This window comes from Lissotriton helveticus, chromosome 6 (genome assembly GCF_964261635.1).
Source record: "Lissotriton helveticus chromosome 6, aLisHel1.1, whole genome shotgun sequence".
Taxonomy (NCBI): Eukaryota; Metazoa; Chordata; class Amphibia; order Caudata; family Salamandridae; genus Lissotriton; species Lissotriton helveticus.
Genome location: NC_136067.1, coordinates 1,494,614,665 through 1,494,628,868, shown reverse-complemented (window position 1 = coordinate 1,494,628,868; position 14,204 = coordinate 1,494,614,665). Strand labels below are relative to the sequence as shown.

The window sequence follows — 14,204 nt, the reverse complement described above, 5'->3', positions numbered from 1 at the left end:
GCGTGGCTGCAACGACAAGCTTCACATCCGCACCTGATTGCTCCTCGACGACGTCTGGTTCCTCCCTGGTTCCACCCGGTCACTGGCTAGTGACCTAGACTCTGTCCCCTCTGCTTTCAGGTCCTCTTCATCCTAGATCCACCCTTGGATCCCCCGGACATCTTCCTCCTGGTCGCCTGCAGCATCTTCTTCCAAGGCTCCATAGGAATCAACGAGAAAACCCGACACACTTTGACACCTATGCACCCGCAGCCCGTGGGTGAGGTAACGCGAGTACTTCGGTGCTCCTGTAGGGATTGACTATCCTAGTGTCTAGTTTTGCTAGTTGTACATTCCTAGTTAGACCGGAAGTGTCCTAAATCTTCGATTACTTACCTTTAAAGTTCCCATTGACTTTCTATTGACTCTCGTGTGAGTGTACTGACACTGCACACGCCGCCTATGGGCCTCCTGCTCCTAACCTAAGGGTCAGACAGTGTAGCCCCAGCGAGTCCCTAGGCCCTAGGCCTGCTCCTTTCTCAAGTTGTGGTTCTTATACCACTTACTTAGTATATGGTTTTACGCGCCCCTAGGGCCTAACTGTAAATTGTGCTATTTAAAGTATTTCTAAGTGTAACTTGTTATGTGCTTTTGCCTCTGACCTCAAAGAGTTCAGAGGAGTGCGTTAGTAAATAAATACATATATATTTTATATATATCCTGTGTGGTGTCCTTTCATTTGGTATTCAAGGGCTTACATATGGTAAAACAGCTGGCTTTACACGCCCTCAAGAGTCTTTTAGCCTAAGACTGTTCTGTCCAAGCTACCACTAGGATAGCTGGTCTATAAGGTTGACTTACAACCATCACCATAAGGGTTGTATAGACTGGTGCAAGGTGCTCACTAGAATAGTGAACATCATATACCAGGCCAACTTCTCACAGTGCCTATATATAAGAAAGGTGTAAAGCACACCCGAAATGTTACCTTCCCACCTCCCTCCTAGATTCTTCTGCAAAACTCTGGGCAGGGTCGCCCTAAGGAGACAAGAGGATTAGGCAACCGGCCACTTCATTTTGTCCGAGGCCCAATATAGATTCAGGCAGGGACTTGGGACGGTAGAGCGATGTCTAAATCTGTGTTTTTCAGATCGCACTAGCTCGTTTGATCTAGTAGATCAATGTGGCACACCCTGCTCTCTTATGGGGCTCACATGGATATTGTCTGTCTCCTTGCACAACTTTATGAGATTCTTTAAGCTAAAGTTCGGTTTGGCCCTAACGACGTACTGTCACCCTTTTTAAAACTAGGTGAAGTGTATGACAGGGGTGTTCATTGGTCCCCTTTCTATTTTCTTTATTTATAAATGGGGTCGGTGACCCTTTACGGTCCCTGCAGGATGATGCGCCAACTGTTGCCGGACGCTTATTCCTAATGCTCCTTTACATTGACAATGCAAGACTTTTGCTAACCGTGGTCAGGCTGCAGAAATTAAAGGACTCCTTTGCAGATTTTATGGTTTTCAGAAAATTCAAAATGAATAAATCCAAGACATTTATAATATCCTGCTGTTAACCCCCCAAGAATGTAAGATCATTCCATCTTGAGGGCGCTCAGATATATAAGGTTAAGAACCCGTTGCTACTTATGCATTTTTTTTTAATGGAAAAAGGGCACTTGAGTTGATCATATTCATAATACCCAGCGTAAGATGAAAAGAGCTGCTGTTTTGATTTTTTAGGAACCTTGGCAGCCGACCCATTGAAGGGATGGTCACCCTCTATAAAGCAAAGGTTCTTTCTGCTGCAACCTATGGCAAGGGGTGCGGGCCATGCATCTAGTAATTTCTAACCGGTTGAGGAAAACATCTTTTTTAACAAGTCGGTTGTGTACCTCTTTCTCTGTATCGTCCACCATTATGTATAGGGAAGCAAGGTTGAACCATCTGGAAGACATCTTGTCATCTAAACGCATTTCCTTGTCGAGCTCTGTAAGGGCCAAACCCGAGACTAAACTAACAAAGCAAATTATACAGGATCGCCTAACCTTAGATCATGTCCTTAAAATTCTGTGGCTGTGTTTTTCTTTTTTTATCACCAAGATCCTGAGAACAGTGTTTGGTTTCCTTGGGCTTGAAGACCCGGTCAAGATTCCAAAGTTAGAGAAGTTGGCAACGTAGGTCACCTTCCTAGAAGCAAGAGTAAGAAAGAGAGCCTCTGCCTGATGTAATGGAACAAACGGCAGGTAACATATATGTGTCCTATACTTTACTCGTAGGCTTTCAACCTGATTTAACCTGGGTGACAAATCAACAACACCGCTATGTTTTGACTAGACTACGGTTGAGTAATGTACACCACCTTGTCTCTTTTCCAAACATTAATCAATGGGATCTAATGACAGTTTCGTTCCCATGTGACGGAAATTCTTAACAGTGCACTTTAAATTTCATGCTTTTCTGTCAGTTTTATTCATATATAAGTAATCAATTTTTAAAACATATTTTTATTGATTACAACATCAGGGACCATAAAGCTGCTATGCGTTTTCTGTACGCTATGGAATCTCCATTGATCTGTTTTAGTGTTGCATCGTTTATTTGTAAAGCAATCTGTAGTAAGAAAACAATGTCTTACAATTGCTGTATTTGTATGTCCTTGGAATGTTAATTTTAATAGCTAAGTGTCTCCTGATACATTGTATTTTATTATTTGTAAAGCAATCTGTAGGAGGGAAAGAATGTTTGTAAAATTACTCGATCAGTATTATTAATTTGAATGCGTTTGGAGAGTTCATTTTATTAACTGTCTCTTGATGTATTTTATTTTATTGTTTAAAATATGTCCTGATTGGCCTATGCAGATAGTGCCAAAATAAAGTTTTTTTGAACCTTGATTACAATGTGCACGAAATTGGACAGAGTGTATGTAAACTGGCAGTAAAACTACAACATTTGCAGCAAATTATTTTTATTGCGAGCATTTAAATAAAATATTTTGGCCATTACCTATTGTTAGAAAGGTTTTCTAAACAGCCTTCAATAAATCTCATTCGGATTTGTCTGTCAGTAAACCAGCAAACCAAGGAGCATAGGAGTTTTTCTGCTTCATTAATTAATCCTTCAGAGAGATGAATCTGGAGAAACAGGGAGAAAACAGCACCATTAATTTTCAGCGTTATTTATTTTAGATCTTTGCATATTGCCACGGAGCCCAAAATTTAGCTGGACATTTCTAATTTTTCAAACAAGAAACCGCTGTAATGTAAAATAGTAAAGCAGCAAAGTATTTGTAACTTTAAAAATTAACTTACCGCATCATCATCCTGAACCAAATCCCACAGAAGAGTATTTCCCTTCTTGCAAACATTATCCAGGTTAATATCAGCCAATGCATTGTTGCTGTACTGGTGTTTATGAACTGCTGACCCTATACACGATGAGATTGAAGGTTCAGTAATATTTATAAAAAGTTCAATTTATTTCCATATGATTGAAACACATACAATTGCAACAAGCATTTGCAATGCAATCGGTCTCGCCTTTGGGACCTTATATGTATTTAGCTATGCAGCACATTAGCTTGGGTGCTGACACATCTACTGTTCTTTAACATGCAGGGAAAGTAAGCACCAAACTGCGTGACACGCCAGGTATAGGAACACGTGGAGAGAAATATTGCCTTTCAGCGGGAAATGGTATAGTCCAAAGCTCTGTTTTTAATATAAAATCAATATAAAATCAGGGCTTTCAGTGGTCATAACAATGAAAGATTTGCAAAAAATATTCTTGTCTACGGGTGCTCGTGGAAGACAATTTCTATGGACTGGAATCTAGAGAATGCTAAAGTGATTCTGGTATTTTATTGACCTCTGCTGGTCATTTTCTATCAAGAAAGTTAAATAGAGGCAGTTGCTAGAAATTTTTTAAAAAGAAAAACCCTCAGCAGAAAGCAATTCTGTTTTTTTACTGACCTCTACTGGTTGTTTTCTATCAATCAAGACAGTTAAATTGAGGCAGTTGAACATAAAAAAAAGTCCCTAAGCGGAAGCAGAAAAGGCCTAGGGCTATTCTCCAGAGCCCACAAAGTACATACACATATAAGTATATATTAAAGTATATACAATATAAGTATATACTCAATTATATACAAAAGGTCTTGAATGCTCGATCTAAAAACATGACCCCCCCCATTTAAGGGTAGAAAAAATTCAGGCAGGATTTATTTTGAATAAACTAAAAGTGTGAAAACTGTGCTACACGAATTCTGGAGCCATATGTAGAGTTTAGCAAATAAGTTAGACCATGCTTGAACTATAGTGTTTGTTAGATATTACATCAATATATTTCTCTGAATGGATGGGCTGTTGCTTAATGGAGGAAGTGTAGTTTTTCTCTCTTTGGAAACTACTAGTGTCTAAGGTACATTTAAAAAAACATTTGCCAACTTAATGAAAGAAGGTCTGAGGATTCTACATTGTCTTGATGCCCTCACTTATACATCTTAACCTCATTATCTTTAAGCAATATGGAACAAGAGCACCCTAACACGTCTCATTAATTGGGAGCGGGCAGAGAGTGCAGTACTCCGCCGGGAGGAAACAGCGGGCCTCCGGAAGTTTCCTATTGCGCAGACCTGGGACGCTTTCCTCAACTCCTTTCAGCAAGCTTGCCAGGAACGTGAGGTACACTGAGATGACACGACTTGCTACTGCCGCGCTGACACGAGACGTTGCGGGACATTACGACCCTCGCCTCTTCCCCCTCTCCCCCCCCGCCCCTATCTGGCTACCGCTGCACCCATGTCATTACTAGTGCTTCTGCTTCTCGCTCACCTGCTATGGCCACACATGAACCGCACTGCGCTTATGCCCATGTGCTCACTCCCCCCCTGATCACTCTCACCATATGCCCCACCGCCAATAACGGTTCACTGCCCCCCCCCCTCCCGAGACCTCTAACTGCAGACCTCTCATCACATACCACGCTGACAACACTGCTGCTCTCCCACTCCCGCCCCGCTATTACTCCACTGTTGCGTTTATACCTGCCTCTGTTTACGCATCGGTCATGTTCCCCGACCGAATCCTATATTGCTATAGACAGCGACATTCCACACGCAGTGATAATGCTACGAGACAATACATGCCGGACGGCATGATACACTCCCGACGTGACGACATCTGGTCATTCCCTGTACACGCGCACTGCAAATTGCGGCGAGGACGGATCCCCCTCCCTGACGCTGGAAGACCAAGCATGGGAGCAACCTCTCACCTCTGCTGTGCGCACTCACATGGCTAACACTGAGGGACGCCATGAGTATTAGGTTGTCGAATAGCTCAGTCTTGACTGTAATGGACATGCTCTGCCGTCACCGGTGATGCAAGCTCACTTCCCTGCATTAGTGAGCTATACTAATATACACGTGCTCACTTCATAGCGACTTCACACACATAGAACTTTCAATCCCTCGGTAACCTATCCACACCCTACCTAGCATTTACCTCTATCGCTACACACTCTTTGTGGATACAGATTGTTGCCCAGATATTACAAATGTCATGGTCGCGCTTACGTGCCTACATGACTGATTGTAGAAAATGGGAAAATCTATGGACCTGTTTATTAATCGTGCTATGTGTTATATTATGTCCGCATGTTCTCCTTAAACTATGCCGCCGGACCCCCGGGTTGTCGGCTGAATGGCTGTGTCATCCTGCCCAATACTCCCTGTTTACTAACCATCGCGGCCGGCCCCAGTGGGTTGTAGGCTACATGCTGTGTGAATGTGAGACGGACTGTCTAGAACAATAAAGGTCTTAAAAAAAAATAATTAAAAAAAAATTAAAAAAATTGAACAAGAGCACCCTCCATTAAGGGAAGTACAGATCTATATTTACGTATTGATGCATTTTAAAAGCCAAGACACAACTTGTCAAAGGCAAAAAGGAATACAAATTTAATGTGCCTTATTATAAATTTCAACAATATCCATATTAAGAGAAAACAAAATCTTGCATTGCAAACTAATGCATAAGACAAGAGAAGAGGAAGACACATAGGAGCAAGACACACAGGAGAAGCATGTACTTAAAGAGTACATTTCAGAAAATGGAACAGCACTCCAAAACCTCAACATTAGCTGGTAAGAGAATATCTCCAGCAAATTAGAGGAATCATCCATAAACTTTCAGTGTGCATCTCCCCCCCCTTTCCCTTAAACAAGCTTCTCTTCAAGTCAGTAAACACAGGCTGAGGATCCAGAGATACACAGAGGAAAATGACATGTTAAGAACAAAGCCAACCACAAGGTGGACTTGAACACTGTCAAGCGATTTTACTGCTTCTTGATTTTAGGAGTTATTACATCAAAACAAATTCTCAATTAGCAAATCCTGCTTGTCTAATCCAAACTGAATCAGAATTATAGTTCGATTATTTAGGATAAAAAATCCATAACAGAGAAAGTAAGTCATTTTTGTTTTGGTTTATATCTGTATATTGATAACTAACAAGAAGAGAACAATGAGGATAATCTTTACAGTTAATGTATAACATTCCTATCTCACCACACTCAATTTAAAAAAAATATATTGAAATTACCCAAAGTATTTATAGTTAAACTATTCCCCAAATTGATCCCCTCAGAAACAAACTTTGTGGCTCACTCGATCCCAAGGAGGAAAAGGAGACACTGCAATATTACAAGACCCTTTGGATAAAACAGTCTCTCCTCACCACACTCTACCTGGAGATGCAACCTCATGTCTCCTCAGAATGGGAACCGTTTTCCACTCCTTCCCTAGGATTCACCCAAGGCTGTTACACTAATCCATCCCGGTTATGTACTTTTACCAATCTATCACTTTATGTTATTAATGGCCCCCATCAACGTCTGCTCCTGCTTTGAACTGCTAGGCAGTGGCAGAAGAGTAAGGAGAGAGCCATAAATAACCCTAGCTATCCTCCCGGTCGCAAATGTAGTAAAAAAAAATCAATATTAGCTGGCCTCCTGTCACTCACTTCCACCACCCTCCGTTACTTCCCTCTTCCTCACTTGCTGAAGCTGTGCTCTTTGCTCACCAGTGGAGGAGAGTCGGCACTGCAATGACAAGCTCTTAGAAAGCCCAGCCAACCGACCCTGGCATTCCTTTATGACGTAGCAACAATGGCAAAATACATCTGTTTCCCAGTGTTGCTAGATCACTGTGGTGAATAACCAGATTTAGAATCTGCTATTCACACTATTGTTGCTCAGTGAGGTCTGAAAAACAAAAATGTTTCCCTTTTTGTTCAGTCCTCAGGCGTACAAGAAAACCTACTGAGAGTCTTTTTGTCACTAGTGCTACTTTGATTTCTAAAATAGCTTTCTTCCTTGCAATTGAGGCAGGATGCAAGTCTGGGAAAGTAGAAGTAATCTGTCTCCTATAATCACAGACTTCCTCTGTAAACTTTCCCGCAATATGCAATTGCCCAGTTACATGTTACTCAAAATCACAATCCCCTTGATGCCTACTCAGGTTTCCAATCTCTGTGAGATGGGAGCAATCCTGTACATCACCTTCACTGTGCCATTATATTTAGATGAATGAATGAATGAATGAAAGAGTTTTTGTATAGCGCAACGTTCACTCCAAGGAGCATCTTGGCGCTTACCAGGAAAAAAGGGGCATCTGGCGATTTTGACATAAGAGAATGTGACTGAGAGAAAAACTTTAGATAAGAGATAGCGCTAGGTGGTCTGCGGTAGTAAAAATCCATGTTTTGAAGAGCTTCCTAAAGGTGGGTTCCATTTCGGTGTGCCTAACCTGAGTGGGTAGGGTGTTCCAGGCTTTTGTCCCTAGTACTGCCATAGTCTTCCCACCCTGGGTTTTCAATTTGAAATTGGGGACAGTTAGCAGGTTCTATGATGTAGACCGTAGAGTACGTTTGGTGTTGTATGGCTTAGATATTCTGGCCCAGTTTCGCTTATGGCTTTGTAAGTAATGGTCAAGATTTTAAAGAGAATCCTTTTGTGAACCGGTACCCAGTGAATCGCTTTGAGAGCAGCTGCTGAGGAAGAGTCCCTGGGGAATCATCCGTCAACATTCAAGAATTCACCTCTTGAATGTTGACGGCTCTGACGGATTGATTCCTTTTTCAGAGTCCGCGGTTTTGCCGACTGTTTCCCGGCGGCTGCTACTATCCTTCTCCTATTCATAAAGATTGTTTCCACTCCATCAAAATGCATACATGAAGACACCAATATGTCTTGCTTATTACTAGCTGGATGCATGCATTGCCCCGCTCTCCGTGTGTGACATCGCCCGCATGGAAGCTTGCCCACAGCCCCTCCTGTCCTGATAAAGACCCTTCTGTAAGGGCTCACTTACCCTATGCACTTTTTGGGTCGAAGCGTAGACAACCGTCGCTTCTGCCAACTTCTGCCCCAAGCACGATTTATACTGCTCCTTTTGAAATCTGGCCATCCGAGTTTTCAATATGATTTTCGATTGTACCTGTGTTTGGGCTTGCACATGAAGCCACTTGCTAATAATGTATCGTCTCTGAATAAGTATTTTTGACCTTTTTGCACATTTTCCTATCACTTCCACTCCCTTCCCCATTACCTGTTGGGCACTGAAAATGTGTGGCTTTATGTACTTATGTATTGGACTGAATATCTGTGGTAGTACATTGTAATTAAATAACAACGTACTCCAAAGTTGAATAATTCTGTCTAATTTTTCCAAAATCAGTTATCTAATACTGTTTTTTTCCTGTTCTGCGACCCCCTCTCTTGTACTGCTACATACCCAGGTCCCAGTGACTTTCTTTTGGGTTTACCCTTACTTTTGTAACGCTGTTTATTAGATTAGCATAGTGTGGTTTTTTTTGTAGGTATGCTCTGAGTGCTGATTTATAAAGCTTCAGATCTTCAGCCTCATGGTGTTTCCTCCATTGTTTTTCTGCTTGTCTGTAAAGTCCTTTTAAGGCTTTCAAATGAGGGGTAAACTATGGGGCAAATTTTTGGTTGATGGTGGTTTTATAGTGGGGCTAACATGTGGACCATTGACAACATCCATTCACTAAATAGGTTACTGTCAGTCTCCGGATTTCCGGTGAGAATAGGTCTGGTTGTTTCTGCCATGCTCTGTAAATTGGGGTTAGATAGCATGCTATTCCATTTCCGTGTGGGGACCGATTTGCTGGAATTCTTTTCCGTTTGGACATTATCATAGAAGAATTTGAAGGGAATTAACTTATGGTCTGACCAAGTTATCGTGGCTGGAGGGCTAACAGTTAGATTAGCGACATTATTGCATATTACGTCAAGGGTATGTCCTGCGTGATGTGTGGACCCCTGTGTCAGTTGTATTAGTCCCAGAGTGTTTATGATTTCCATGAAGGTTTTTGTACTGGGAATATCGACAGCTTTGAGATGAAGATTAAAATCACGTAGGATTGTGAAATTTGAGTATCGGACCACAAGGGAGCTTAGACTTTCTTCCAAGGTATCTAAAAACGTACCCACTGATCCCGGGGGCCTGTATACGAGAGCCCCTGCGAGCATGGTGCAGTTGTCTAATTTAAAGTTAAAGCAGAAGCTTTCTGCATCCTTCACTTCAGTGATATTGGTGACAGAGCATTTCAGATGGTCCTTCTAAATTATAGCTATTCCTCCTCCCTTTTGACCATTTCTATCCAATCTAGAGATTGTATAACCCTGGGGAAGGGATTGCACTATGTCTGGATTGGAGCATTCTGTCAAGCATGTTTCATGACAAAGAGGCAGTCATAGTTTTAGTCTGTCAACAAGTCCTAGATGTGTAGAGCATTTTTTTGTAAGGATCTTGCGTTTATAAGGCCGCAGCACACCTTCTTATGGTGAGTCTTGCCGTTGGGAGGAACGATATGATCCGCCATAGTGCTGAACTCGTGCTTGATAGTACGTTTACAGGAGAAACAAGTAAGGGGGTCTTTAATATTTTCCTTAAGTGGTGGGGCTTGGCAGTTACTAACTTGTGAATTAAGTGCAAGTAGTTCTTTCCTGGTGTATAGGAGATTTGGTTTGGTGCCTGCAGCATTTCTGGCTCTGGCCGCGTTCCGGACGCGGACAGGCGCAAACGGGCTTGCCTTTGACGCGCCAGCTGCGCGTCCGCTGCAGCATTCAGTTTAAATCCCCTTGAGATTCCAGCCACTGGGTTGGCGAGCTGCTGGGGGTGGGCGTGGCCTCTGTGGGAGGAGCTGTGTTTCTCTGCTCAAGCGGCACTAAGAAGCCGTGGGAGACCGTAAACGCAGCCCTAACTGCTGTTATTCTGTGCAAAATTACGCTGTGCAGATGAGCATCTAGCCAAGGTAAGGGCTTAAGAATTCGGTTGTTACTGGTGTCAAATGCTGGCAAAAGTGAGCGCAATATAATTAAAATCGATATCAGTGCAAACAGAGTATTTTTTTAAAGACCATCGTCACAGATATACGGACAGTTTAAAAAACGTGTCTCTCAATCCTCTCGCAACCAGACCTGAGTCCGCTGTGCGTCCGGTGCATCAGTCAGTTTAAATCCCCTCAAGCTTCCCACCACTGGGCCGGCGAGCTGCAGGGGGTGGGCGTGACCTCTGTGGGAGGAGCTGCGTTTCTCCGCTCAAGCGACACTAAGAAGCTGTGACAGACCGGAAACACAGCCCTAACTGCTGTTATTCAGTGAAGCTCGCAAGTCAGCCATTGTTTTTTGCATATCTGTCAAGAAGGGCTCCTAGTGGTATAGCCACCACAACAGTCTAAAATTTCTGCGAGGCGTTTTAGTATTCAGAAAAAATTGGCGCACATCAGGTAACAGTAAAAGTAAACAAAGGATGCTGAAGTAGGAACAGTGCTGCTTGGTCAGGGGGAACCTAAAATCCCTGAGAAAGAGTGGATCCAAAACCACCCTATAAATTGTGAATACAAGCTCCAGAGCAGAAGTAAAAATAGCAATTGTGGTACATATAATGTGTAATAGGCTGGTTTTCTCTTTGGATCTCCTCTTGAAGGAGGACCACAACCACTTATAAAACCTTAAGCTTGAACGATTGTTTGTCGATCTTGTTTTCTTACTCGTGATCTTGCATTTTAAGGGACCTTTTTACTTACACATTATACGTACCAGAATTACTATCTTTACGTGTGCTCTGGACCTTGTATTCACAATAGCCACCACAACACCTACCACACTCAGATGGGTACTTCTTCGGAGACTTTTCGCAACTAATTTCACCATGATCTGAAGTCTTTAATCTCCAGCATGTCTATCACATTTTCTGCAGTTTGTCCATCAGGCTTGGTTACTTCTCTTTCAGGTTTTTGCATTTACTCTCACCTCTGTAAGAATCTCCTGGCTAAAACTCCAGTTTCTCCTCAATATCCCTGATGACATTTTCTACTAACCATATTGTGGCACACATGTCTGTGTGTAGAGGATTCACAGACTACATAAGGGTGCACTCTCCACCTGACAGCCACTGGTCTCCTCTGAGGATCCAGCAGGTATCTCCTTCCTTTTGTTTATGGATGTAGAACCCCAAATGAGAACATATCAGTCCAGTGCAGAAGCAACAGCACAGTCGGCCAGTCAGTAACTGACGTAATTTTCAACATACCTGTAACAATTGGTTGCAGCTTGCAGTTCTGTAGATTCACATGCTGTTCACACTCTAACCATCTAGTGGGTATTGCAAGATGTATGTCTTTGAAAACGAAGTTTCAGTATTGAGGTGACTTGCGATATCTCTTTAAACACCCGCAATGCATCAGGAGATAAACTCTACCTCTGAATGTGATTTTCCCCTTTTGGGATGTATTAGTGTCTAAGTGTGCAGCATTATGATGTCTTAATAACAAGTGTAATAATATAGAATAATATTAAGCGCTAAACATAAAAGTACCTGCTATCTTACTGCTTGTTAGCATCCTAAGAGGTGGGCAGGGCACACATGAATCTACAACATTACAAGATGCACATCTATTATTACTGGTGCATGAAGACCACTTGCTGGTGCATAGACTAAACAGCTGTACCCATTCCCCAAAAGCAGTAGATTGTAAGTCATAACAGATGCTTCGAAAAATGTTTTAAGTACCATTTATCCAACCTGTAATTCTGGTCTGGTATGAATTTCTACACAATAGTGCTTAATGAATGAGTGGCTGAATGAGTGGCTAAATGACCAAGTAGCAGTTTTGCAGATGTCTTCTAGTCAGATTTTATCCACAAAAAATTGCATTAGAGATTCCTTTGAGAAGGTGCTCTAGAAAGTGCTGATAAATGTAGGTTTAGTTTTAGCATAACCAATTTAAATACACCATACAATCCACCTCCCTTTGATATTGGGCTGCAATGTGTGGCTGGGAAAAACCAACATAGTTGCTTCTTTTTTCAAATGTACTTGGGATGGTCATAATAAAAGATAATGGCTATTCTAATATCTAAAGTTTGTAGAGCTCTTTCTGAAGGCATTTGTTGTAGTAGGGGAAAATAGTTTAATTGACTAATTAACATAAAAAGGTGACACTACTTTTTGCAAGATGCAAGGGTGCATTCCAGCCTGCAGCTTGGTAACTTTGTGTATGTGATTGCTATCAGGAAAACTACCTTCCATGAATGTAACTGTAGTAGACAATAATTAAGAGTTCAAACTGAGGTCTCACAAGCTGAGTGAGAACAATGTTAAGATCCCACGAAGGGACTAGAGGGTGTACCTATTTTAAACATTCTATAACGGTTTTTACTACCTGGATTTTAAAAAATGGACTGATGTTTATTTTGCAAGTATGCGCTATAGCTATTAAATGTAGCCTGACTCTGGTAAATGTACTAAACAATAGTATACACAGCAAATTTAAGGGCTGAGAGTTTAAATTATGAAAGTAATGGAAAAAGGTTTTCAATTTAGCTGCATAACATGTTCTAATGCTAGGTTTTCTAGCTTCATTTAACATTTCAATACATTCTTCTGGAGGTCGAAGATAACCAAAGTGTAGGACTTCAAGTGGAAAATTACAAGACTGATCTCACTGCTGGCTGGGATGTAGTAAATGGTCTTGATAATGTGCGAGCACGGCTGGGCACAGTTGCAGCTTGTCTGTGTTTGGACTGACATTTTTAGAAGAACTGACAAACCATTGCTTTCAAGCCCAGGATGGAGCTATGAGGACTATAGTGAATATATGAGCCATTATCTTGATGATCTTTGGAAACACTGGCAGAGGGGAAGAGCAGAAGTAAATATCCCTGACAAGTTGATCCGTAGGGCATTACCAAGAAATTGCTAGGTAGGGTATCTGGCCATGAAGCTTTGGCATATTGCGTTCTCAAATGTGGCCAGCAGGTCTACTGTCAGTGTGTCCCACCATTGAAAGGAAAAGTTGAGTATCTCAGTGTTCATTTCCCAGTCATCGGATTGCTGATGGCTTCGGCTGATAAGAACTGTAAAGTTGTTATCCACTATGGCAGATGGTAAGCTTGGTGATGAAAGAACCAATGACAAACTGCCTTACACTCTATACTACACTAGACTACACTACATTAGCATCTATACTACAACTGTTGAGTGTGTGTGTGACCCCTACTTCTGAATGTAGTCCATGATTGTCATGCCATCTGTGAATCAGAAGGATAAATTACTTAACTGTAATCCTAGTTCTCTACCAGCGGTATACTCAAAGTCATAAGCACTGAATAGTCGCGGCCACGTGCAGGGACCCCGGAGCATATACAAGCTCTACAGATCCAGGATCGAGATGATGCTGATCGCGCCAGAGTGGCCTCGCATGTAGTGGTACCCGTACATTCTGCATCTTTCCAAGATGCCACACAGGAGGTTGCCATGCCATCCGGATCTGCTAATCAAGTTCGGAGGGAAGATTTTTCATCCCAACCTTCCATCACTGAGATTGACAGCATGGCGCCCGAGTTCCTCCAATATGGTTACCTAGGCCTCTTGCAGGACTGTATGTAGAATTTAAAGAAAGAGAGAAGGCCTTCTACCAGGAAATCATACACCTTCAAATGGATGCATTTCTAATGGGAGCGTTTCTATCTGCGACAACTGACATAATCCCATTCTTGGCCAGGAACAGGTTATTCTCTCATACATGTTGTACTTGGCTAAAGCAGGCTTACAGTTCTCTTTTATGAAAGTACATCTGGCGGCAATTACAGCTTATAGAAAGTCGCCTATTCAGGCATCTTTCTTACAAATGTCA

General features: G+C 42.1%; 1 protein-coding gene across 2 annotated transcripts in view; it reads right to left on the bottom strand.

The window, feature by feature from the left end:
* USP34 (ubiquitin specific peptidase 34) overlaps nt 1-14,204 on the bottom strand; it is a 2,681,755-nt gene that overhangs the window by 2,301,499 nt on the left and 366,052 nt on the right. For both annotated transcript variants that reach the window (XM_078649291.1, XM_078649292.1), the window contains exons 16-17: nt 3,293-3,408; nt 2,988-3,115 (exon numbers count right to left, since the gene is read on the bottom strand). In XM_078649291.1, the coding sequence (XP_078505417.1) occupies nt 2,988-3,115; nt 3,293-3,408 (244 nt within the window). The remainder of the gene's footprint in view (nt 1-2,987; nt 3,116-3,292; nt 3,409-14,204) is intronic.